The 27,765-nt window shown below is 42.5% G+C and overlaps 1 protein-coding gene across 1 annotated transcript in view; it reads right to left on the reverse strand.

Annotated features, from left to right (window-relative positions):
• Positions 1–275: 275 nt before the first annotated feature.
• Positions 276–27,765, reverse strand: part of efna3b (ephrin-A3b) — a 98,286-nt gene continuing 70,796 nt past the window's right edge. The window contains exons 3-6 of the mRNA XM_086155755.1: positions 20,110–20,402; positions 17,328–17,393; positions 13,827–13,901; positions 276–1,469 (exon numbers count right to left, since the gene is read on the reverse strand). Of these exons, the coding sequence (XP_086011881.1) occupies positions 1,351–1,469; positions 13,827–13,901; positions 17,328–17,393; positions 20,110–20,402 (553 nt within the window). The 3' untranslated portion in view covers positions 276–1,350. The remainder of the gene's footprint in view (positions 1,470–13,826; positions 13,902–17,327; positions 17,394–20,109; positions 20,403–27,765) is intronic.

Raw genomic sequence — 27,765 nt, forward strand, 5'->3', positions numbered from 1 at the left:
GCGCAGACACGCACACACACACACACACACACACACACACACACACACGCACGCACACACGCCCATGCACGCATACAGGCACAAGCACATTGGCGTGCTTGTAGGATCAGATAAAACAGAGGCGGGGTGGCAGGGGGCGCGACTTCGGGTGATGTTGGGATAGACACCATCTTGGATCTTGGATCCCCCTCCTCATCCATGGGTGGGTGGGAAGAGCAGGTTGGGTGTTGGGGGAGGGGATGCACAATTGACCCCAACCTTCCTCTCACTGGGTAGAGGGCAGTATTGCTGTGGCTGATGGGGGGCTCTCAGGCGCCACCTTGAGTTTCAGAAAGCGCATCATGGGCAATGACGCCCTGGGGGTCGAGTGGGGGAGGGAGGGCGTAGTGATCCTTTTTTTTTTTAATTCAAATGCTCCAGACCCCCTCCCTCACACACACACGCACACAAAGTGGCGCCATCCATGACTGCCAAAAAAACAAACTCCTGCACCACCCCATACCCCAAGTTTTTTTTCTTTTTTTTCTCTTTTTTTTTTTAACCAACAATCAGCTACTTTGTCCCCCTCACACATCCCAGGACCCCCGGCGGTCAGTTCAGGTCCGCTAAAATCTAGTGTTTTTTTTTTTTGTTTGGTTGTTTTTTTGTTTTTTTTTCTGTTTTCCAGCTCGGTTTGTCCTCCTTGTTGCAAGAAAGCAATGGCAACTAGCCCTAAGAAGTGTTTCAGCCAATCACAGAGCCCGGAGGGAGAACCTTTTATACCACTGGCTGGATCCCATCCCTCCGCTTTTTTCTTTCTTCTTCTTTTTCTTCCTCTTCTTTTTTTTTTGAAAGTCTGATCTTCGGCCTTCACAGCTGGATAATTGTGTAGCATCCATGATTTAGCAAGCGCGACTTCTGGTCTGTTCTCACACACACACACACACACTCACACACACACACACACACACACACACATACACACACCAATACACGCACACAGGCACACGCACATTGGTGTGCTTGTATGCATGAATAGACACAAATGTATGCGGATACGCACACAGGCATGCACACACACACACACACACACACACACACACACACACACACACATACTGCTGTGCACTTTTGTAATACAATATAAGGTTTAGGCTGTGTGTCCACTGGTGCTAAAGGTCTTCAGACTCCAGCGCGCACACACACACACATCCGGAACTCCTCTTGCCTCCTGCGATACTTGTGGCATCTTCGCACTCCCCCTTTTCTCCTTCTTCTTCCTCTACCTTCATCTCATCACTGTCCCATCCACTGATACCGTGCACCCTCCAAAGGCTAGTTGGCATGGTGACGCTGATGGGGTGGCCATTGCTAGGAGATGAAGAGAGCAGCCAGAAGGAGCATTGTGGATGTGAGGAGGAGGCGATCCCTGGATGGGCTGCTTCCACTGACGCTTTTCTCCAGCTTGGGAACGAAGGGGTTAAATTCATCTGGGGACGGAGGGATGGAGGGAAAGAAAAAAGCAAGGAAGTATGAGGCCACTTGGAACACACACACACACACACATATACTCACAAGTAGTCACATGAGCATCAATTCAAATTTGCAGTAAAAATCCTGGAAAAACAGGATGAAAATGTTTAAACATTCTTGTAGAAATGTTGCAAAATTATTGAACATTCATGCTAATGTGCTGCAAAGTCATATTTCCCATCTAAAATTAATCATTTCACTTCTGTTACTAGCTTTTTAAAAGTTTATAAATCATTAGTTACATTGTAATAACACTGTAATAATACTGTAATTACAGTGTAATTACACTGTAATAGCAAACAATCCTCTGTGAAATGAAAAAAAACATTGTGCTTTTATTATTCAGGAGGGCTTTTTTGCCGTTCAGTGGAGACGACATTCAGGCTCACTGACACACCTTTGAGGAGAGGGTGAGAAAATCAGAAACGCAGGGTAAAAGATTGTATATATTCAATTGTGTGTATACATATAATATGTTTATATACATATATTAAAAATGGCTATTTAAGATGATGTGAAATACGAATGCAGGATTAAATTATGAATAAAATGTTGAGGGAGTTGCGGCCCAGGTTCACATATGGCTTCGTCCACCTGTCGAGCACTAATTTTTCTTTAAGTACCACTTTGAATTGAAGTATGCTTCCACGTTCATGGGCAAGCCAGTGTTGGGGCGCAACTCCACATGGTGATTGCCATCAGTCACGACCCCCAAAATGGTGTCCATAAGACGGTGCTGATGGCAACTGCTACATTTAGATGCTAAGAGTTTTGTCATTGTTTAAATGCACTGCATTGTTTCTTCCTGTCAAGAATGACTCGCCAGGTCTCATGGCCACCGGGGTCAAAGCACGGTCAAACCCCTATGAAGAAGGTCCTACAGCCTGAGCATTCCAGCCGCGCAACTGCGTTCCGCGCTGTGACGTGTAAATGGCGCTCGAGGCGCCATCAACATGAAGATTCCTGGAAACGCTGAGTTGTGTTTCCTAAGAGCTCTTGTCTTCAGCTGAAAATCATTCCAACACCTTCTGAGGCGCCAGTTCCAGGAATTCGCCCGCTGGCCGACAGAGCACGATTATGGGTTATGCCTGTCGTCCACTAGTTTATGTCTATGTGCACCCACATCCTGCATACTCAACATTAACTACCCATACAAAGTGAATCTTCTACCCACCCTCTGCATCCTCCTCTTTGGGGAGCTTGCAGATTCGTACCCAAATGCAACAAACCCTGGGGGCCAGTGTTGCACGGTATGCTCTGGTGCGACCAGGGAAAGGAACTGAGGAGAAGACAAGATGGTATCTGTGCAACCAGAGAGAAGAATTCTCCGTCTACATGCTGCCATGTAGACCCATCGGAAAGGGAGATACCTATTTACATACGTAATGTAAGCATAAATAAGTCTTTCGGAGGCTCGAGTCTTTCAATGTACGTAGCAGGATGCCCATTATGTTCTACCAGTCTGTTGTTGAAGGCACCATCCTATGTGCTTTGGCATTCCTGGGGCATGGAGACAAAGAGTCTATTGTTGGTTGAGGACAAAATGCTTGGAAACTTTTGGGCATCATGGTAAAATCCATTGCGTCCCCCTAGAAAACACTGGAGAACCTCGAGGGTGGCTTCTGACACAGACTCACACAACTCTGGTGTCTGAAGGAACCATACTGGAAATAGTTCCTGTCCCAATCAGACTGTGCGAATCATATGCCCTGGCTAAGCAACCAGCAGAGAACTGTTATGAGGAACTTCCAACATCTCCTACACTGAGGAACCTCCAACATCTCTTGCACTGATGCACCTTCAACTCTTGCACTCCATTGCACATACTCAAACGTCACTTAATCGTGTCTGCCAGGCCCACGGCAAATCTTTTTAGAAAATTAAACTCTACTAGAATAAAGTAAAATAAACTATACTAACATAGGAATTTTAAAAAAGATAAAATAAAATGAATTTCAAAGAAAATCAGTAGTGCCTGCTGGGCCTATGGTACCTTTTAAGGACACTGTATATCGAGAACAAAACTAAACTAAACCAAACCAAACTAAACTAAACTAAACTAAACTAAACTAAACTAAACTAAACTAAACTAAACTAAACTAAACTGAAGTTAAAGAAATAAAATAAAACAAAATAATGTATATTTTCATGATAAAATAGATTAAAATTGTAAATAAAACAAAATCAAATAGAATTAAAGAATAAACTAACCTAAATCAAATGTTTAATAAATCAAAATAAAATGTACAAACGAAGCTGAGGAGTGCAGTCTTGCTCCCGAAGGAAAAAGGGCTGATGAGCACAAGTGAGTAGCAGAGCTGTGGACAGACTGCAGCTGTAGTAACAGGACTTCTATTGTTCCGTCAGAGTGACACACACACACACTCACACGAGGCCAGACAGACATCTGATTTTTTTTTTCTGTCGGACGCCGACGAAGACGCGACTAGGGTTCTGCATCACTTTGTCAGCATTTCCACGTCGCAACGTGGTCGGTGAGGGTCAGTAATGACAGGTGCCGACGCACCTGGAGATGAGAAGCCCCCCCCCCCCCCGGTTCCCCTCTTGGTACGCTCTGCTGGATAATCTAATGAGGTCGACGTGGCAGTGGCGCTCAGGTTAAACGCTTCGACCGCTGGGTAAGCGAGTGCGCGGCGGGGGGTCACGACCTTCTGCTGCTTCGATTGCTGACTGACAAGAAGAAGGTGTGTGTGTGTGTGTGCATGCATGTGTGTGTGTATACGTGTGTGTGGTTGTGTGCGTGTGTTTTGCCTCTCGGAGCCACAAATAGCTGCCTGCAGAGAATGTCACACGACTGGTTGCTAAAGAATATATATCTAAAATCGCTCTCCACAACAAATCCGGTTCCAGTTTCGCACAAATAACCCGCTGTCTCCGTCGCCGTCGGAGATGAGCACGTAATTATCCACCCGCCGCCACCGATATTTGACGCCCTGACATGTTTTTTCAAGTTAATCCTCTCTTTTTTTCTCCTTACGCTTGACAGGCAGAATCTACCTGCTTCGGTGTCACCTTGACAGGGATGGCGCGCCCACTCCGTTCATGGAGTTCTGGCGTGTAGCGCTCAACAAACGTTGAGCAAACGCAAAGTTGTTTTCTTGACAAACACTCACATTTGACTGCGATCGAATACTTGAATTACATGGCAGGGTCTGACTAATACACTAGTTCGGCCGTGCTATTACATGATTATAGATGACGGATGAGATGATGGGATCAGTATACTCCGTTGCTGAGGAATTTTGTTTTTGTTTTTACAAACTGTAAGGGTTGTAATCTCAATGCTTTGGGAAAATTTGAAAAAGCATAATCACGCTGTTCAACTGGCAGAGGGAGCTCTAGTCCAGAAACGGCCCCTTTGCAAATTACATTAGCCACCAAGCTTATCCTAAACCATCTGGTTTGGTCCTTGTTTCAATTTGATGGCTGGGTTAGTGTCTTTGGCTTATGTCCTATGCTAAATATTAAATATATTAGGACCAAGCTAACCTCAAACCATCCTTTTTAGTCCTTATTCAGCCTCAACTACTAAATGAGAGTCTAGGAGTCATCATAGGCTAATGCATATTACATCAGCTACAAAGCTAACATTGAACCATCTTTTTTGGTCCTTGTTCAGACTAAACTCCCATATTAGAGTCCTCGACTAACATCACAGCCCAATAATTATAACATTACCTGCCAAGCTAACCTTTTGTTTGGTGCTTGTTAGGACTTGACCGCTCAGTTAGCATCTGCAGCTAACGTAACAAGTTATTACAAATTACATTAATTGCCAAGCTACAGTTGAACCATCCAGTTCGGTCCATTTTTGGCTTGGCACGGGCCAGCCTCGAGTGGGCACAGGCCAGTGCCTCTCTGAGCCAGTCCCAAGCCCGAATAAACGTAGAGGGTTGCGTCAGGGAGGGCATCGGGCGTAAAACTTTTGCCAAAACCAGACATATGAATCAAATATAATATCCATATCATACCGGATTGGTAAATGCCCAGGTTAACAACGACCGCCATGGTGATTGGTACCGATGACCTACAGGGAGGGAGGCATGTTCGGAAGCAGAGAGAGATGAGGAAAGGCAAGAGTCTGGGACTGAGAGAAGGGACTTTGAATATTGGGACTATGACAGGAAAAGGTAAAGAGTTGGTCGGTATTATGCAGAGAAGGAAAGTGGATATACTGTGTGTCTAGGAGACCAGGTGGAAAGGTAGTAAGGCTAGAAGCTTAGGAGCAGGCTTTAAGTTGTACTATCATGGTACTGACAGGAAGAGAAACCCCTCCTCCAGGAGTAATCTTGAAGGAAGGGTTTATTAGGAATGTTCTGGAGGTGAAAAGAATGTCAAATAATCTTATGATTCTGAAACTGGAAATTGAAGGTGTGATCCTCAATGTTATTAGTAGCTGTACCACACAGGTGGGATGTGAGTTTGAGGAGAAGGAGAAGTTCTGAAATGAGCTAAATGAAGTGATGCAGAATATCCCCTGAGATGAGAGAGTGGCCATTGCTGCAGACTTCAATGGGCATGTTGGTGAAGGCAATAGAAGGATGAAGAACTGACAGGCAGGCAGATTTGGTATACAGGATAGGAACGCAGAGGGACAGATGGTGGTAGACTTTGCATAAAGGGGAAGTAGTGGCTGCAGTGACCACTTTTTTCCAGAAAAGACAGGATAATAGGGTAACTTATTAGAGCGGAGGTAGGAGCAAGCAGGTAGACTGCATCTTGTATAGATAAGGTAACCTGAAAGAAATCAGTGACTGCAAAGGAGTTGTGGGTGACAGCATTGGATGCGGGTTTGTAGGATGATTCTGGAGACAAGGAAGATCAAGAGGAAAAAGGACAAAGTGATGGAAGCTGAACGTTGAGAGAGGCTCTGGGTGGGAAAGGAGAGCTTCCAGATGATTGGAGCACTACTATAGTGCTAGTGCTGTGAGAGAGACAGGTAGGAGAGCACTTGGTGTGTCATCTGGAAGGAAAGTAAATATTTTGCACAGTTTCACTCACAAACACACTCTCATTCTTCCTGACCTATTGTACATATTTTTAGTGGTAGGGGAAACTGGAGTAGCGGAGTATACGCTAGCTGTGAGACAGTGATGGGGTGTGCTGTAGGGGTAACAGAGAAGTTCAAGGTGGAGGTGGGACTCCACCAGGGATCAGCTCTGAGCACCTTCCTGTTTGCATTGATAATGGACAGACTGACAGATGAGATCAGGCAGGAATCTCCACGGACCATGAGGTTTGCAGATGACATTGTGATCTGTAGTGAGAGCAGGGAACAGGTTGAGGAAAATCTAGAGAGTTGGAGGTATGCGCTGGAAAGGAGAGGAATGAAAGAATCGCAGCAAGACAGAGTGTATGTGTGTTAATGAGAGGAACTCAGGTGGAACGGTGAGGCTACAGGGAGTGGAGATCATGAAGTCGGAGGATTTCAAGTACTTGGGGTCAACTGTCCAGAGCAACACAGAGTGTGGAAAAGAGTTGAAGAGACAAGTTCAAGCAGGTTGGAATGGGTGGAGAGAAGTGTCAGGGGTACTATGTAATAGAAGACTATCGGCCAGAATGAAAGGAAAGGTGTACAAGACAGTGGTGTGAGCAGCGATGCTGTATGGCCTAGAAAGAGTTACAATAATGAAAAGACAGGAGGCAGTGCTAGACGTCACAGAGATGAAGATGCTAAGGTTCTATTTGGGAGTGACCAGGATGGATAAGATAAGGAATTAGTCAATCAGGGGAACAGCACTTGTTATATATTTTGGAGAGAGGGTCAGAGAAGCCAGACTGAGATGGTTCGGTCGTGTACAGAGGTAGGATAGTGAATATATTGGTAGATGGATGCTGGAATTGGATCTGCCAGGCAGGGGGTCTTGAGGAAGACCAAGGAGAAGATTTATGGATGTAGTGAGAGAGGATATGAAGGTAGTTTGTGTGAGAGGGAAGAATACAGAGAATAGGGATAGATGGAGAAGGTTGATTGGCTGTGGCGACCCATGAAGGGAAAAGCTGAACGGAGGAGAAGATTGTTATTTATATAGTTAGTTGGTTTAATACACAGTGGAAGAGTGTACGGGGTACTCTGTTGTTAATTCTCCTTGACGAGAACACTGCCACGTGATCATGTTTCAAAATATAAGCCTTGTCACCGTTTCCTGCCACTGGGAGAGGGAAGGCGATCCGAGTGATGAGTCAAAAGCTAATGAACTTCCCAAGCTGTCCGAGAAGCCATTTGATGACGTAACTTTTTTTAATCGATATTATTCTTTTTTTTTTCTTTTTTTTCCGAGTAATTGGACTGGGACTGGGAGTGATTACAGGCGTCTGAAATGCCAAATCACTCCCTTACTGAAATGTCCTCAGGTTTAAAAGAACACAATGATTTCAACAGACCTGAATCATCCTCTCATAATCCCATAATTTCCTCACCTGTCACTGAATTAAAAAAACAACATTTAAAGTGACTCAGGAGACATGAAAAACATCTTTTTTTTTCATTTTTCAACTCTGATGTTTCCTTAATGTCAGAATACGATAAAACATCTTTTTATTTTGACCTTTTGAATTCTCACTTTGTCCGGAAATCAGGCTTCTCGAGGAGTACCAAAGAGAAGACTTATGGATGTAGTGAGAGAAAATATGAAGGGAGTTGGTGTGAGAGGAGGATACAGAGTAACGGTTAGATGGAGAAGTTGATTCACTGTGGCAACCCCTGAAGGGATAAGGCGAAAGGAAGAAAAGAAGAAGAAGACAAGCTACAGTTGAACCATTCAGTTTGGTCCCTTTTTAGCCACGGCCAACAGGTCACTGTTTTTTGCTCATGCCACAAGCTAATGCTAAATACATTAGTGGCAAGCTAACATAAAACTATCTTTTTTGGTCCTTGTCTGGACTCAACCACAACTTTAGAATCCTCAACAAACATCACAGGTTAATGCTTATAACATTAACTGCAAAGCTAACCTTGAACCATATTGCTTGGTCCTTCTTTTGATTCAACTGCTCAATCTGTTTCCTCGACTAATAAAACAAGATGATACAATTTACATAAATTGCCAGGCTCACCTCCGGATTTGTCCTTGTTTTAACTTGATTTCGAGGTTAGGTCTTTGGCTTTTGTAAAAGGCTAATGCTGAATACATTAGTGGCAAGCTACCCCAAACCACCTTTTCTGTTCCCCGTTTGGACTCAATAGCTACTTAAGTGTCCTCAGCTAAAATCACAATTAAATACTAATTACTGGCGCTGCCAAGCTGAACTAAGACCATCCTTTTTGGTTCTTTTTGGGACTCGGACACTAAATTTCTTAGCTAACATCACAGGCTGCAAAGACAGAGTAGGCAAGGATTCTCCACGTCGGCCCAAGTGACATTCCATATTGCACGCAAACTGATACGTCGCGTTGTCGCTGATTCAAGGAGGCAATTAAACTATTTAAAAAGAATCGATGGCTTGGGGATTAGAGTTACAATGACACCAGAGCTGTATTGACCTGCCAAATCCCGGTGCTGGGATTAATCAAGTTAATCCTGCGATGATATGAAGTATTTACCCCATCCCACCCCCGTCCGGATACAAATATTCGAAAAGTATTTGTTCGGCCCCTTCCTCTTTGACATTTCAGATTCGGGGTGAATTGTGCATCGTTTCTTGTTCCTCTGAACGCTTGTGGAAGGGGGTGGGGCTTGCAGAATGATGGACAGCTGACCTTTTTCTTTTTTTTTTTCTCCTTATAATGATGCACGACGCATGGGAAACAATGCATCTGTAAATCGACTTCTGCCGTGAACGCAAGAAACCTGACCTTTTAAAAAGAATAGTTGAAAAAATTAATTATTAGAATTATCAAAAATGACAGATACTTTGTTTTGTTAAACCTTATTGATTTTTTTATTTTTTCCAAAAGTTTTCTTGTCTTCTTTTTTTTGAGTTCTCTCTGCTGCTGTGATCGTCAACTCAGTTTAGGTTTTTAAGATGTATTTGTGATCATATATTAAGCAGACGGTTGGACACACACATACATGTTTCTGTGAATGTATATATAAATGTACAAAATCTGCATGTCAACACCCACTGACATATAATGCATACATATTTACACACACGCATGAATATTAATTTACACAAACACACAAATGAATATTTACATGCATTTATACACATTTATGTTCACACACACACACACATACAAATGCATGCACAAAACACATTCACATGCATTATCATTTTACATGCATGTAAACGTAGACACACATGCGCACACACACACACACACGATGTACCAAAAAGTGTCACCAGCCAACAACCATCCCTCAAATTATGGGTAACTAATAATTTCCTTAGTAATAGAAACAAGACTAATTTTTTGATTTTCTACTATATTAAGCCATAAAAGTGTATTTTTTTACACGTTGTTTGGATAATAACCAAATATAAAAATAAAAGTGAGGGAATGTGCTTTAAATTAGTCCAGGGATGTATATCTGTGACGCTTGAATGAACAAATGCGTTTCACGTTCCAAAAATATATATTTGGAAACTGAGAAAAGAAAGATGGAGAGAGTGAGGGAGGGAGAGATGGAGGGAAGGAGGGAAAACCCAATTTCACACATCGAAAGATGAATAAACTGAGTTTTCCGTGGCTTTTTTACCCTCGGCTGCATCCTAGCGTTCGCTCCAGAAGGAACAGAGAACGGACAGGAATTAAAGGGCCAGGGGTTTGGGGTTGGTGGGGTAGATCGAGCGAAAGAAGATGAGATGGAGGGATGGAGAAAGAAGGGAAGCAAGTAAAGGGGAGCACGAGAAACGAATAGCTGCGGCTTCATAGTATATTACATATTACAACATATATTATAACATATGTATATATGTGTGTGTGACTGTGTGTGTGTGTAGTGTGTATCAATAATGCAAGCCTCTTGCTAAGTGAATGGAGTAATTCTTTTTTTTTTTGGGGGGGGGGGGGGGGCTGCTGCGTATCCGGGTCGGAAACGGGCAAGTGCAAAATGAATATGCATGCAAGTTGTTTGGCAGCAATGGCGGTGGCCTGGCCCAGCTGGCCCAGCTTTGAAGTTAAATACCGTTTTTCTTAGATTAATTAATTAATTTTCTTTTTAACTTAAAAGACATTTTGTCTCTGGTCAGGTGTTTTGGTTTCTGACTTTTTCAGGGGGTAGGGCATTGGAAAAGTTGCGCAATCTGACTTTCAGACTTGAAATTAATATATATATTAAGTATACATGACACGGAACTTCCTCCTGGTTATTCTATATCAGGGGTGTAAAACTCAAATACACAGTGGGCTAATATTCATTACTGATACGAAGTTACGGGCCAACATTGATATTTATTGAAAAAAATATCTTCCTCCAGATATAATAACGAACCTTTTCATATGGATCCAACAAGTTTTGCTTAAAAAATGAATACGGAACAAGCAAAACTGAATACAATACCACATATAACTTAATATTGCACACATGCAAAATGGAAATTCAAATTTAAAAACACATCAATGGCATTCATTTTTTAAATAATAATATATAAAAATCATACTTTTTTTTCTGAATTTGCTGCCTTCTGAATTAGATTTTCAACAGTAACCTTTTCCACAGGCTAATGATAAATATAAAAATAAAATAACAATAATAAACCAATCAAAATATAATAATATCCGTCAATGAACGTGAAACCATTCAAGCCCGTGTCTTGGAGTAGCAAGAAAAAGATTGTAAAGAAAGTGTTAATTCTAGCTCAGTTTGCCACATGCTGATCTACTCTAATGTGTCGAAGCCAGATACCTAGCATCTCTTCTTGGATTCTGTTTCCTCAATGTGGCTCAGGCTCTGAGCTGAGGAAATCCTCAGGATTGAGCGAAGGTGTTCATCAGTCAAACGACTCCTGTTAAATGTTTTGGTCACCGTCATCCAGGACAAAAGTTGCTCATATAAATTCGAGAGCATGGAGATCATATAAACAGCATGGGTGAGGCATCGTGTCAGGAATGAAATGTGGAAACTGTGCAGCTCCCACAGCATCATGCTTTGCCTTCAATCAGCTTCATTTGGAGGTTGGCTGGTGTGCTTTCGACATCAAATGCAAACGGAAGACTGAGCAGCTCAAACCGATGTTTCTGGACAGACCAACAGTCATTTGCTCCACAAGCCAAATATAATTACACTGCAGCTAAAACATTCAGCCCGTAGGCCAGGGTTTTAGGGGTTAACTAGTAAATATATCAACAAAAATTCCCTAAATTTGAGATAACAAACATCCTGATAATTTATCTAAAAAGGGAAATAAAATAAATAATAAAAAATAATTGTGTCATAAAATGTCCTGAGGATTCTTTTTCATGTTTTTGATTATTATTATATCTATTTAACAGTGTTTTTTTTATCTCTTTTGTTAGACTTTCATGTCAAATTCAAATGAAATTAATCACAATGACAATCAATAAGAAAGTATCCCTTTGTTGATAAGGTCACATGAAAACGGCAAGTGATGCTACGTATGTCCACTAGTGGGCGGAAATAGCCCCAAAATAAACAATCGTGGTTTGCATAATTTTCTCCAACATTATCGACTTTGAACGAACTATTCTCCCTCTGTGAACAGGAAAAAAAAACACAGAAATATTTAATTGAATTCTGTGTGCATTACAGATATTGTAGAAAAAAAGCAGCATCACTAAGCAAACCTTCACTTAGCAGGACGGTCAGACGTTTGAATGATTTCTTTTTTATTTCCTGTGGAGCCTCAAGGCCAAAAAAAATATGGATTGGGCAGTGCCCAGGTGTTGTCATAAAAGGGCTATTAGGGCAATTAGTGGCATATGCTTGTGGCCTTACGTCAGGAGCTGCAGCCCCGGTTGGCTGGTTCGCTAGCCAATGTATCTCTTGATTTTCACATGAATAGAATAATGTGAATTGCAATCTCATCAGCCTTAACATGCTTGTTAACGTGTGCCACAGAGCAAGAAGCCATAGCGCAATGTGACAGCAGTACTGTCCGCAAAGGTAACGCAAAATCAGGGTTTGAGGACATCAATTGAAAGAATTAGATAGATAATAATCTTGCTCGAGATAAATGTGAGCCATTCACAGCTGCCACAGGGCCAAAAGGTAGGGCTTAACCTGGATAAGTCACCTCACATTTATTCATGAACGCTGTTTTCTGGAGCTGGAGGTTTTATCTGAGGGTACTTGACGTGAGAAGAAAAACGAAGTTGGAGCATCACTGATGTTGGAGTGGAAGTGACAACAAAAATGAAAAATGAACTTCGTGGTGGTAACGGCGATGCTAAACACCTGCCTCTCCAAACTGTCTCAAACAGGGTGGTGTTGTCGACGGCCCTGCCACCTCTCATTATGTCTGGCTCCCGTCCCCTCATCAGGCTTCCCCCTCCAAGCTAGCAGCTAGTGCCTCTTTGGGTGCCAGTCTATCAAGCCATTCAGACAGTCAGATTGGTCGAATGCTGCATATGTCTATGTGTATATATATATATATATATATATATATACATATATATACATATGTGTGTGTGTGTGTCTGTCTGCATATACAATATATTTATATCTAATAATAATGTTACATTTTATTTTTTTGCATTTATTTTACTCAACACAACTGGATGCATGAATGGGGCTGTTTTTACACTCCCTACAACTTCCTGCCCACTTCCTGGTGTCATTTCCCAGTTTCGATCTAGCATTTCCCAGTTTCGATCCAGGTGCTGTTTACTCAAGCTAAGCTAGTCTCGCTACTTCCTTCGGGTGTAGGCCACAACCCCCAACCCGTAAACTTTGTAACCATGGTAACGTTTGTGCCGAACTCAGTTATTGGTTTTACACACACGTGTGTACATCACTGGAGGTGTTAGCATAACATAAATATAATGTAATCAAACGTTTATTAGGGTGATTTTTGGGGTAATGAAACACAATGTCTGCCTGGTTTTTAGCGCACGGTTGGAAAAATAAATAAAGTGCAACAAACGAGGGTTTTTTTTTTTTTGTGGATTTATATCGCTGACGGGAACAGGGAAGAACCATGCTGTAACAACAAACGGATTAGCGCCTTGAAATTTGGCTCCTGCTCATGAGACATGTTGTAACTTCATTTCAATGTTTCAGGGTGATTGAAGCGGACGTGACCTCAGCAACAGCTGCTTAATTCATCCACTTACCCCTGTGTGTGCGTGTGCACGTGTGTGTGTGTGTGTGTGTGTGTGTGTGTGTGATAGAGAGAGAGAGAGAGAGAGAGAGAGAGAGAGAGAGAATGCGTGAGAGAGTGTGACTCACCGATATCAATTTTTAGGCCGGGTCTAAGTGTGTAATCCGGCTCCGTTGGCTCTGGCTCATCATACACGTCGGAGGCTGAGAGGGAGGAAGGGAAGGAGGGAGAGAAAGAAAGAGGGAGGGAGAGAGAGGGAGAGGTAGAGAGAGAGAAACAGGGAAGGGCAGCAAAGAGAGTACATAAGGGTTAGAGACAGATAGAGAGAGAGGAGGGGAGAGAGAAGGAGAGATCAGAGAGGAAGAGAGAGAAGATGAGAGAGAGAAACAGGGAAAGGAGAGGAAAAGAGAGAGATAGAGAGAGAGATGGAGAGGGAGAAAGAAAGAGGGAGGGAGGGAGAGATGGAGTATGGGATGGAGAGAGACACGGGGAAGGAAAGAAGGACAGTAAGGAAGGAGAGCGAAAGAGGAAGGGGTGGATGGAGAGAGGAAAGGAAAGACAAAGAGAGTAAAGAAGAGTGACGGAAATAGAGAGATTGAGAGACAATAAGAAAGAGAAAAGGGAGGCAGAGATAGAAAAATGGGGAGGGAAAAGAGAGAGAAAGGAAGAGCGAGAGGAAGAGGGAGAGGAGGATGGAAAGAGGGAGAGGAAGGATAGAGAGAGAGAGAAAGGAAGAGAGTGATGAAGGGGAGGGAGAAGAACCGAGAGAGGAAGGGCAGGTGAAGAAGAGGGAAAGAAAAATCAAAAATCAATTTATTTAAAATCAATCTTCCTTTCTGACAATTTGTGTGTGATACACAACACACATTTGTTTTTATTTCTGCAGTGAGCGAGTGACGGGCTCATTTAAAGCACCCACTATGACAGGGAAATTACTTTTTTTACATATTAATTTTTATATTTAGTGGAATAGTAAAAAAAAGGGGGAGCAAGAGGAAGAAAAAGAGGGGAAAAAAGTGTAAGTAGACTGACTGACAGGCCATCACATCCCGGCAGAGGAAGAAAGAAAATGTGTGTGTGTGTCTGTGCGCGTGCAGTTAGATCAAACTGAGCAGTAGCAGTTTGTGTGAAAAGGGGATGGAGTGTGATGGAGAGAGAGGTTAATACTACAGGGCTGCCAGAGTTAAAAGGACCGGACAGGCCAGGGATCAAAGTCAGCGTGTGAGTGTGTGAGTGTGTGAGTGTGTGTGTGTGTGGGTGTGTGTGTGTGTGTGTGTGTGTGTGTGTGTGTGTGTGTGTGTGTGTGTGTGTGATTGAAGGGTGGCAAGCAAGCGAGGTTAACGCTACATGTACACAGCCACCCACTGACCGCACATGGCAACGAATGGATTCTGACAGCGGGGAGGGGGGCAAAAGGATGGGGTAGGGGGGGTCAATGGGGGATCGGGGGGGCTTCAAAAGGAAAGTCAGAAGGGGGGTTGGGGAAAGGGGGGTCTGTGCAGCGGGGGGAAGTAAAGCAGAGTCATGAATGGAGCGGTATTCACTCCCTGTCACTTCCTGCCCACTTCCTGATTTGCAGGGATTTTTGTGTTACTACTTACTGTTGGAATAGTTTTACGCCATCACGTACGCTCAATTTTGATTACTTTTCACGCATTAATAATTTTCAGTGAATTTTTCTTTGGTCATAATAAATAAGACTAAATAAGCTTTAATTAGTTGCTGGATTTTGGTTTTCACTGAATTTTCAGTCATTTATGGATAATGTTCCATTTATGATAACAACAATAATGATCATAATACATTTTATCCAAATTGCCTTATTTGAGACTCAAGGACACTGTACAGAAATATACAAATACACAAAATACAGATTTAAAAGAAACAATGAAAAATTATATACAAAATCAAGAAAAGAGGTAAAAGTCAATTTTATTGGACTGGGGGTCAATTATCAAATTCTGCAGATTATGCGGTAGTAGTACGAAGTGTGAAGTAGTATGAAGACTTAATATTCCTTCAATGATGATTAATTTTGAGGGTATTGAGTATTGCATTGTATATGTTGCATAATGCCTAGGCAGGAATGGAGCAGCATTCAGACTCCCTATCACTTCTTGCCCGCTTCCTGGTTTGCAGGGACTTTTGTGTTGCAACTTCCTGTTTGAATTGTTAAGGTATCACATTTTCAGTGTCAAATATTTTCAGGGAATTTTTGTTTAGGTCATAAACGGTTTGAGACTTTTATGTTGTTTCTTCCTGTTGGCAGTTCTAGGGCATCACTGATATTGCATTTTTGATTATCACGTATTAATTTTAGGGGACTTTTCTTAGTTCATGAAATGTAATCTGTGGTAATTTATAATTGGGTTTCTTGTTTTTGCTGTATTTTCAGTCATTTATTGATAATGCTCCAATTATGATAATGATAATAATAATAATAATAATAATAATAATAATAATAATTGATTTTATCTGAGGTGCCATGATTAATCATGAGGATATTGGATATTGCTTTGTATATATTGCATAAAGCAGAGGCGTGTATGGAGCGGTATTCGCACTTCCTATCGCTTCCTGCCCACTTCCTGGTTTGCACGGACTTTTGTGTTGGAACTTCCTGTTGGAATTGTTAAGGTATCACATTTTCACTGTTGAATATTTTCAGGTTTTTTTTTTGTTTAGGTCATGAATTTCAATTTGACATAATTATTTAGCTGTTCTTTGTTTTTTGTTAAAATGTCTGTCATTTGTTGATATGATTCAATTATGATAAAAACATGTTTTTTATGTTGTTTTTTTTTATATAAAAACAGTGACTGATTTTTGGGATTTTTTTTTCACGTGTCAATCATTTTCAGAGAGTTTTTCTTCGGTAATAAACTGGATTTTTTTGTCACCATTTAGATGTTTTATTTTCGGTTAATGTTCAGTATGCACATGTCAGTAGGGTGTCCAACAGTGTCAAGAGAGTTGATATAATTATAAAAATAATAATAATTATTCTTATAAGTTTTATGTTCAAATAGTTATTATAATAGTACGCACTTCCTGGTTTGAAGGTTTTTTTTGTGTTAGCACTTCCTGTTGGAACTCAAACAAATTTTGGATTATTTTAGCATTATTATTCACAAAATTGTATTTTAAGGTATCTAATTGTAATTTCTTGACTTCATTTAGCTGTTTTGTTTTTGCTGAATTTTCAGTCATTTAATCAGAATCAGAATCAGAGAAACTTTATTTGTCCCCGAGGGTTAATTGGAGGACACATGGGGGAGCATAGCATCCAAGAACAGACCCAACATCTATAAATATATATAAAATATATATAAAAACTCCAATATTTTAAAAAGTAAAATAAGATAAATAGATGAAAAAAAGGTAAAACATTAATATAACGGCAAATATAAAAAGGGAAAAAACTCAATATGTTTAAATAAACTGCCTATCTGTGTAAATTGATGATGTTTCAATACTAATAGCAATATTTTTTTCTTGCTATTTTATTTAATTTCTCTGCATTGCAATTTTTACACATCATTCAATTTGAGAGAATATTTTTGGATAATAAGGAAAAGGAATAAATCAACTTGAGAATCAATTAAATTTTTTTTATTTTCTGGACTCACCCGTGGCACAGCAGACGTAGACTCGTAGTCTCAGGCAGCTACGTCCGTGGTGATGGGTGGGGGTGGCTGCGGAGAAATATTATAATAAGCTGAAAAATTATACAGAAAAATAGGCAAAAAGGAAATTCTCAAGTATTTTATCAATGTTCAATATTTTTGTTTCTCTTTAGATTATTTCCTGGTCATTTTAGGATCGTTCCCTGCAGGGTGCATAGAACCTCTTGGTGGGTTTTCATTAAATCATGCAAAAAATTCAAATTTAACAAAATAAACACAACACAATAATTTGTAATTTCATTTAAAATCAGCTGCTTTGAAGAGAGGTTAGATGTGCTCATCAGGGTTAACCCCTCTGGGAAGGCTCAGTTTGACCTTCCCGGCTGAGAATTAGGTGAAGCATTAACTTTGAGCGCCATCTTTGTGTTTTTCTCTACTTAAAACAGCATAAATAATTCATCTTTTTTTTTTGCTGCTGAACTAATTCAATTTAATTCGGGATAATAACCCCCCCCCCCTCCCACTTAGTCTTGATCAAATAGTATGACATCATTGCTGTCTAAGTGCAAGCGCTGCTTGTTAACATTGAGCCTTTTTGCATTGCTAAGCTCTTTGCTAAGTGTTTTTTTCCAGCGACCACCGTATGCCCTGTCTTGAGGGAGAACGCTGAGCAGAATTGTCATTGGAGGAGAAAAGATGAAGGGCTGGAACCTCCCGTCGCTAGTTTGTAGTTGGAATGCAATGGGGTCAGGTGTCCTGCCCTGTAAGACACCATGATTGACCACTTTGGGATGAAGGTCTCAAAAAGATGCGGTAAAAAGCAATGGAAGCAAAGAAATGGATATTGTGACTTTCTCTTGATGGACAGAACTTCCTGTTGTTAATGTGTAGTTGGAACACAATAGGGTCAAGTTGTGGGTCGTCGCAGGTAATGGCTTTGGGACTAAAAATGATGCAGTAAAAGCCGGCATGAATGGATTCATACTCCCTATCGCTTCCTGCCCACTTCCTGGTTTGCAGGGATTTTTGTGTTGCTACTTCCTTTTGGAATTTCTAAGGCATCACTCATCACTGATATTACATTTTGGATTCTTATTATTCTAATTATTTTCAGGGATTTTTTTAAAATCGTGAAATGTAATATGTAAGCTTCTTATTATTCTTATTATTTTCGGGGATTTTTTAAAGTCGTGAAATGTAATATGTGGTTATTATTTAGTTTTTTGGCTCGTTTTTTGCTGAATTTTCGGTTATTTATTGATGATGTTCCAATAATGATAATAACAATACATTTTATCTATGGTGACATGAATAATTAGGAGGATATTGGGTATTGCATTGTATATATTGCATAATGCATAAGCATGAATGGAATGGTATTCACTTTCCCTATCACTTCCTGCCCACTTCCTGGTTTGCAGGGACTTTTCTGTTGGTCATGCTCATGGTTTCACATCTTCCAGGCTGGATGACTCTCACTCTCTCTTGTTGGGCCCTCTTAACAAGTCCTTGAAGTTGCTCCATCAGAATGCTTTTGTGTGTGTTCTATCAAGAACTAGTATGAGGGATGGTATCTCTCTAGCATTGGCTTCTCTGCATTGGCCTCCCCAAATGGGCTAATGCCATTGTATCTCATCAAACCCTGTCAACAAGTTGAATCACTACAGTCCCGGGACACAGTCTAAAAGCAGCACGGGGAAGGAAGCAGAGCATTCAGTTACCTAGCTCTTCTTCTGTGGAAGCATCTTCTAATCTCCATCCTGGGGGGTGGACACCCACCCAATAACCTCATTCCTCCCACTCTTCCTATCCTCTCTGCACTCATATCCCTTTCATCAATGCACAATAGAAACCTCATGTCTTGTCCTGAGTCCCTGGGCATACTCCAAGCTCCCAGGGGGCCTGGCTCAATCGACTGCAGCAGTTTTGCTGGACACCGCTGGACTGTCTCATGTTAGCTATTAGCATATTAGCGATAGTTGGTATTAGTAAGAGATAATCAGTGCCTGTCCCTCCCACTCACAAGTTCCCTCTGACTCTATCGCACTCTCGCCCTCTATGTCTCCGTCCTTCTCCCTCTCTTTCAACCAGAGACCTGGACCTGAACCAGACAACTTGCCTGTTTGAACAAGCGCTACCAACTTTTAACCTCCAAACTACTTGAATTTTCACATAAATTTTTATTTCCATATTTTGCCTATCCTGTTCCTAACATTCCTATTGAGGTTTCCTGAGAATTCAAAACTCATTCAATAATTAGTTCTTTGTCTTCACTGCTAATCCTGCACTCTGGATCCCGGGGAATGTTTAAACCTATCCCGGTTGTAATTGGATGAAAGTTGGGGCTCACCCTGGATCAGTCATCATCCACTCACTCATTCATTGGTCTGGGGAATTTAGGGTATCCAATGAACCCTCCAGCTTGTTTTTGGACTATGGGAAGAAACTGGAGAACCTGGAGGAAACCCCCAGAAAATATGGCTAGAACTAAAGAAGGCCAACCTGTCGGAACCAGGGACCCTCTTGCCGTAAGACAGGAGCACTAACCGTGGCACCACTCTTCAGTTTAAATTCAGTTTTTTGAACATCACTTAGCATCCTGTACTTCAGTATATGCCAGAGTGTAGAAAGCACCACAAGGGGCCACTTTGGTAAGTTAATGCAATGCTAACGAAGAGGTGTTTGTTCGTGGATGGTGGGACTACTCCTAAGCTGGTAACATGAAGCTTGGGGAAGGGGGGGATCAATAATCAATAATACTACAATGGTTTCATCAGGAACTCACAAATGTAGTAGTAGTCCTTCCCCATATGGAACTCGTAGCCCAGCGAGAAGGCGCTGTAGCGCTGGAACTTCTCTGAGAATTTGATGGGCGCGTGGGGGGCATGCGGCCTGTTGCACTCCCAGCGCTTGAAGCCCAGCTGTGGGTCGCAGCTCCGGTAGCCGCGGTAGGTGACCATGTAGAGGACGTACTGCTCGCCCGTGCCCACCATACGCTGGCTGTCATTGTAGTGTGGGCAGTAGATGTCCAGGTAGTCGTTGACGTTCACCTGCATGGTGTAGCCCTCCCTGCGCAGACTGGACACATATAGACATGGGGAAAGGGTGAGGTCATTGAATGCATCCACACACAAACTCATAACGTACATGGACTATCAAGAGTTCGGGCCTCAAAGTGCTGGGTCTCAAATTTTCAGTCATCATTCTCCTGAATGCCTATACTGCACTCAAGTCGTGGTGAGACTGGAGCCAATCGCAGCTATTGTTGAAAAGAGAGGCAGGGTTTAACTTGACAGGTCACTTGTCAAGTCAGATTTAAAGGCTCTGTCATTCACACCATCAGCTGACAATTGAGAGTCTTCCATGAACCTACTGTGAATTTTTAGACAATGGGAGGAAGACGGAGAACCTGGAAGGAACCTGGATAACCTAGAGAGTACCTAGGTGGGAGAGCATGGAGACTCCATACAGGTAGAACCTAGAAAGTTTGACACGGAGAGAACCTGATCGGATGTATTTACAAAGGATGGAAAAAATAGTGATAAAATTGATGATACGCATGTATCAAAAAATAAAACACACCAAGAAATTCATTGTTCAAGAAAAAAGCATTTAAATTCCTTAAAAGTAACACAAAAATAACTAAAAATTGTTCAAAAAAACTAAAATCAGTATTGATTGAAATATGTTTCCAGTGAATTAATCGTCATGTCAAAGGCCTGCCCAAGAGTCTCCACATCATCAGGATCCAGTCTGGCAAAAAAAAACTAATGCCTACTAATTTCTTTAAAAAAATAAAAAATAAAATATGGAGAGAATTTAACTGGATGAATCAAACAAATTAAATAAAAATGAAAAAAATGCAAAAAAATTCTGAGGAGAAAAAAATCCAATTAGAAATGTGATCAAGTAAACAATCAAGGACATGCGGAGTGTCAGAGCAGCTCCCCTAAAGATCAAATTTCACCAGAAATGAGTGAGAAAATAGAAAAATTGTCAGCAGGACATGAGATTTAAAAAGAAAAAATAAATCTAATATGATACAGAAAATCACAAAAAAAACAGCAAGGATGATTAAAAACAAAGATCATCATGAAAAACTGAACTTCATCAATTATTGAAAATTACTATCAGGAGGTGAATTGGTTGTCCCAGTTTTGTTTGCAGAATTTTTCAGGCGAATTCACCATGCACAACATCGACACCGGTGCATGCATGCACACACGGATGGACAGACACACACTCAAACGCACACACACTGTTCTTCCACACGTTTTTGTTCTAAATGGTTGTTTGGGGTTGCGGCGCTGCGAGTTATCAAGTTATTAATAAAACAAAGCAGGTGCGGCGAATCCTTGTGTGTGTGTGTGTGTGTGTGTGTGTGTGTGTGTGAGCGTGTATGCACATGCTCATGCAAATGTAGGGGAATGAATCGCTGGCTCTTCAATACGGTCCTGGAGGCCCAGGGGCCTCGGCTCTTTTCCCGGGCGTCGTCCCCTAACCCCGGGGCTCGTACATCAACCTAAGCGCAACATTGCACTCTCGTCAGCCGTCTCACACACACACACACACACACACACACACACACACACACACACACACACACACAACTCCGATGGCCCCAAAGCTCATACATCAGCGTCAGCCTTAAAAAAGACTCCGCTTATCTTCCACTAGAAGATGAGGTCTGATTTTGTGTCTGGGAGCTCTCACGCTAGCAAGTGTGTGTGTGCGTGCGTGCATTTGTGTGTGCATGTGTGCGTGCATGTGTGCATGCATGTGGGGAAGTGAAATATATTCTTTCCTGACATCCCCCTTTTTTTTTCCTCCCTCTCTCCCTCCCTCTCTCTGCCATCTCAGACATGGGCCTGTAAGTGTGTGACAGAGACAGGTTACTGCTGTAAATCATGCACAAGCCGGTGAACACACACAAGCACGCGCATGCACTGAGGCAGTGACTGGTGGGCACCACAGGGGGGCACCAGTGTGTCGTCCCCGTGGGCAGATGAGGCCTCCGAATCCACTCCCACCGCCCCCGTCCGTGAGTTCTGGGTCACGTCTCCAGGGAGATTATTATTCAATTATTAAATGAAGATGGAAACAGCGTTCGCTGTGACTTCCTGAGTTTCGCCTCCACCCCCCCTTTGCCTGCCGCTCACATTTTTATTACTCAGCAGCCAGCCTTTCCGTCACACCACCTTTGCTCTTCCTGCATTTTAAGATGCGAAACGCTTTGGAGGGACCTATGTTGTTACAAGACGGAGAAAGAAGAGACACAGAGCGGTGAGGGATGAGTTTGCTTGGATGCAAATTAGAAGTGAGACAGCCAGAATAGTGCTGCTATTTTTATTTTATTTTATTTTATTTTATTTTAACTGATTTTATTTAACCACATCCTTCTGTGTTATTTTTTTGTATTTTACTCTCATCCTATGTTTTTCATGTCATTTTGTTTGATTATATTCTTCTGTTATATTTTATTTCATTTTTTTTTATTTTATTTATCTGTTTATCTTCACAGTGGCACAGTGGTTAGCGCCTCCCAGCACAAAGGACCCTGGTTAAATTCAGAACAGTTTGCATGTTCCCCCTTTGTCTGCTTGGGTTTCCTCCAGGTTCCTCCTACATTCCTAAAACATGCAGGTTAAATGGAAAAAAATTGGGAGAATTGCCCCAAATGATTGAGTGACTGAATTTTTTTTGTCTAAATATGTGGCCCTGCGACTGACTGGTGATCAGTCCAGGGTATACCCGGCCTCTTGCCCGACAACATCCCCTGCATCCCCTGCGACCCTGAGTGAAATAAAGAGGAAGAAGATGGATGGAAGTTTTATTCTATTTTAGGATTTTTATGCCATCTTATTTTATTTAATTTAACTAATTTTATTTTACTGTATTCATCTTTTTTCATGATTACTGTATTTTTCATCCATCCATCCATCTTCTCCCGCTTATCCGGAGTCGGGTCACGGGGGTAGCAGCCAGAGCAGTGAGGCTCAGACCTCCCTCTCCCTCACCACATGGTCCAGCTCCTCTTGAGGGACCCTAAGGCGTTCCCAGACCAACCCTTGAGACATAGTCTCTCCAGCGTGTCCTGGGCCCTCCCTGTGGTCTCCTCCCAGATGCACATGCCCGAAATACCTCCCCCTGGAGGCGTCCAGGAGGCATCCTGACCCGATGCCTGAGACACCTCATCTGACTCCTCTCTATGCGTAGGAGCAGAAACTCTACTCCAAGCTCCTCACGGATGAACAAACTTCTCACCCTATCTCTAAAGGAGTACGGCAGTAACGTGTGGTGAGGTTCATGGCTGGTGAGGCACTAACCTCATCACCGCACGTCTCTTCTTCATATTTGAACGGTAAATGTGATTTTTTTTAGCAATTTTGAAAAAAATAAACTAACAATGGGGAAGCTTCGTGGAAACTTTATAGTACAAATTACTGAATAAACGTAACCATTTAATTTATTTTTTCATTTTGCATTTTCTTCTTTCTGTGATGTTAAGTGAGGCCCGGCCTCCCCTGCCTCTACTGACTGCAAGTCACTTGAGTCCGGCCACCCTGCAGAGGAAACTCATTTTGGCCGCTTGTATCCACAATCTCGTGCTGTTGGTCACTACCCACAGCTCGTGACCATAGCTGAGGGCGGGAATGTAGTTCGACCGGTAAATTGAGAGCTTCACCTTTTAGCTCAGCTCCCCAGAACCACATCATCTACAAAAACCAGAGACTCAATCCTGCAGCCACCAAACCAGATCCTCTTAATGCCATGGCTGCGCCTAGAAATTCTGTCCATAAAAGTTATGAGCAGAATCAGTGATAAAGGGCAGCCCTGGTGGAGTCCAACTCTCACTGGAAACGGGTCCGACTTACAACCAGCAACACGAACCAAGTTCCGGCACCAATCATACAGAGACCAAACAGTCCGTATAACAGGGTTCGGTACCCCATACTCCTGGAGCACCCCCCATAGGATTGCCCATGGGACACGGTCAAATGCCCTCTACAGATCCACAAAATACATGTAGACTGGTTGGGCGAACTCCCATCCCCCTTCGAGGACTCTGCCAAGGGTATAAAGCTGGTCCACAGTTACACAACCAGGACGAAAACCACACTGCTCCTCCTGGATCGGAAGTTCAACGACTCGCTGGACCCTCTTCTCCAGCACCACTAAATAGACTAACCAGGGACACTGAAGAGAGTGATCCCCCTATAGTTGGAGCACACCCTGGTTTGCCAGTCCAGCAGCATTGTCCCCGACATCCATGTAGTGAAATAGAGTCGTGTCAGCTAGGACAGCCCTACAGCATCCAGAGCCTTGAGGAGACCTGGGCGGACCTCACCCATCCCCGGGGCCCTGATAATGAAGAGCTTTTTGACTGCTTCAGCAATTTCAGCCCCGGAAATAGATGTGTCTGCTCCAGAGTCCCCAGGCTCTACTTCCTTATTGGCGTTTCAACGGTGATGAGGAGGTCTCGGAAGTATTCCTGCCTCCAATCAACAACATCTCGAGTTGAGGGGGAGCACTGCTTCCCCCTCCTGAGTTGCTGGATGGTGGACAAGAATCTCCTTGACGCCCACCAGAAGTCGTTAACCTTGGTAGTCTCTCCGAACTCCTCCCACGCCCAAGTTTTGCCTCAGCAGACACCAAGGTTGAGACCCTCAGACACCAGGCCGCTTGGCCTGCGGTTTTGGTGTCTGAGGGTTGCTGCCCCGACAGGTGCCGACCGCCTTTTGGCCGCAGTTCCAGTCTGCTGACTTAACAATGGAAGCACGGAGCAAGGCCCATTCAAACTCAATGTCCCGCCTCCTTTAGGATGTGGTCGTAGCGCTGCCTGAGGTGGGAGTTGTAAATCCTTCTGACAGGGGACTCTGCCAGACGTTCCCAACAGACCCTCAAATTATATTTGGGTCTGCCAGGTCTGACCAGCATCCTCCCCCACCATTGGAGCCAGCTCACCACCAGGTGGTGATCAGTTGACCGCCCCTCTTAACCTGAGTGTCCAGGACATGTGGCCGTAAGTCCATTGACATGACCACAAGGTTGATCAAAGAATTGTGGCTTAAGGTGTGTTGGTGCCAAGTGCACATATAGACATCTTTATGCCTGAACATGGTGTTTGTTATGGACGATCTGTGACAAGCACAGAAGTCCAATATTAAGACACCACTCAGGCTCAGATCAGGGGGGCTGTTCCTCCCAATAACGCACACAATAACGGCTTCCAAGTTGCACTGTCATTGCCCACAAGAGCACTGAGAGCTCTCAGTAGGACAAGGGAGTCCCCCGTAGGGGCACTCTCTAGCAACACCTCTAGGGACCCCAAGACGGGTGGGTAAACTGAACTATTGTTGGGTGCATAGCCAGTCAGAATATTTCCCCCCTCCAAAGGGATGTGGGAGGCTACCCCACCAGGTTAAACCTCAACGCACAGGCGCTGAGTCGGGGGGCAATCAATATGCCCATATCTGCCCAGCGCCTCTCACCAAGGGCTACTCCAGAGTAAAAAAGATTCCAGCCCCTCTCAAGAGCCCAGGTTCCAGACCCCGCACATACGTTTAGGTGTGTCCGGCTATTTCTTGACGGAATCTCTAAGCTCGGGCTCCTTCCCAGAGAGGTGACATTCCATTTCCTAAGAACCAGCTTCTTCTGCCAAGGATCGGACCACCAAGGTCAAACTGCTTACAACCCCCTGGCCTTTCCTGTGGGTGGTGAGCCCAGGGGAGTAGGGACCCATGTTGTTCCTTCGGGCTGTGCCCAGCCGAGCCCCAAGGGTGAAGGCCCAGCGAGGTGTGTGTGTGCGTCGGGGGGTGCCCTACGTCTGGGCAAGGGAAGACTTGGTCCAACGGTTTTCTTCTTCAAGGAGGTCTTCTGAGCTGCTTATTGTAATCTATTTTATTCATATTCATTCAATCTTCTTTTCTTTTCTTTTCTTTTCTTTTCTTTTCTTTTCTTTTCTTTTCTTTTCTTTTCTTTTCTTTTCTTTTCCTTTCTTTTCTTTTCCTTTCTTTTCTTTTCTCTTGATTCTATTTTATTCTATTACATTTCATTTTGATTCTATAATTCTAATTTATTTTGTTTTATTTGGTTTCATTTTTCTGATTTTTTTTTGTTCTGCTCATTTTATGTGACTATGCTATTTCACTTTATGCCATTTTATTTTAATTTATCTCCTTTTATGTAACTCTATCAGTTTTATATATGCTGTTTTATATTATTATATTCTTTACAATCTTACTTTATTTCATTTTATCTAGTTTGACTTTATTTCTTTATTTGTTTTGTTTTGTTTTATTTTATTATTGAACTTTGATTTTGGCTGATTTATTTTGTTGTATATTATTTTTTGGTGGTTTTTTTTTTTTTTTTTGTTTTTTTTTTGTGCTCATTTTATGCTACTTAATGCTATTAAATTTTTGCAATCTTATTTTATTTAATCTGACTTTATTGTATTCATCTGTGTTTTTTATATTATTTTATTCAATTTTACCAAGGAGTGTATTTTATTCACCCAAAAGCAGGTTTGGCTAAAATGACAGAAAGATGGGGGGAAAAGGAAGACGGGCCAGGCGGATGAGACCATCTTCTATCATTTGAAGAGCAAATCCCATCCCACAGATAAAAGCTGGCTGCAGGGTTTCCATTTGGTGTGTGTGTGTGTGTGTGTGTGTGTGTGTGTGTGTGTGTGTGTGTGTGTGTGTGTGTGTGTGCGTTTGTGCGCATGTGTATGTTGATGTGCATCTTGTTCAGTTTTCAAGTGTAAATCTCTTTATGAGATATCAAGATAATTCAATCTGTCATATTAAATGTGCGTGTGCATGTGTGTACAAAAAATGACGGTACATCACAAAAAGTCTCTAAGTTGTGACAATCAGGCGCTATGAGGTGTAACAACAAAATCATAAGAAGGAGTCAGCCAGTGGGAGGCTTTAGGTTTAAAAGCGCGATTTTTAATCAAACCTTCGCCGTCTAATTTTTATGTTAACAGTGATCCCATTGCCTCCGTTGAGAGCATTTCAAACAAATCTTGTCCCTCATTTCCCCCTTAATTATAACACGTAGTTTTCGAGCAAAAAAATGTAAAGGGGAAATTAGCATATCCATTATTGAAGGATATTGGCTGCTGTTTATTACTGGTTTGGAGTGGCTGATTCCAGTTAATAGTTTGCACTGACAGATTCCAGTTGATAGGCCAGAACAACTGGTGCTAAGAGGAAACAGATCAGTGGTCAGCTGCACAGGAGGCCAGAGCCAATCATGGCTGGCGCTGGGGCGAGAGACGGGGTTTACCAGTCAGTCACACATAGAGATGTCCAGCTTTTTGCGCTGTCGTACACAACCAAAGACAATGGCGTTTTCAGGGAACCATCTTACTGGAATCTGGCCAGGAGAAGATGAAGAACCCTGGCAGGGAATCTGGAGAGAACCCAGGTAG

The sequence above is a fragment of the Fistularia commersonii genome, chromosome 11 (genome assembly GCF_037954325.1).
Source record: "Fistularia commersonii isolate RoL2024-O1a breed Wild chromosome 11, RoL_Fcom_v1.0, whole genome shotgun sequence".
Classification (NCBI taxonomy): Eukaryota; Metazoa; Chordata; class Actinopteri; order Syngnathiformes; family Fistulariidae; genus Fistularia; species Fistularia commersonii.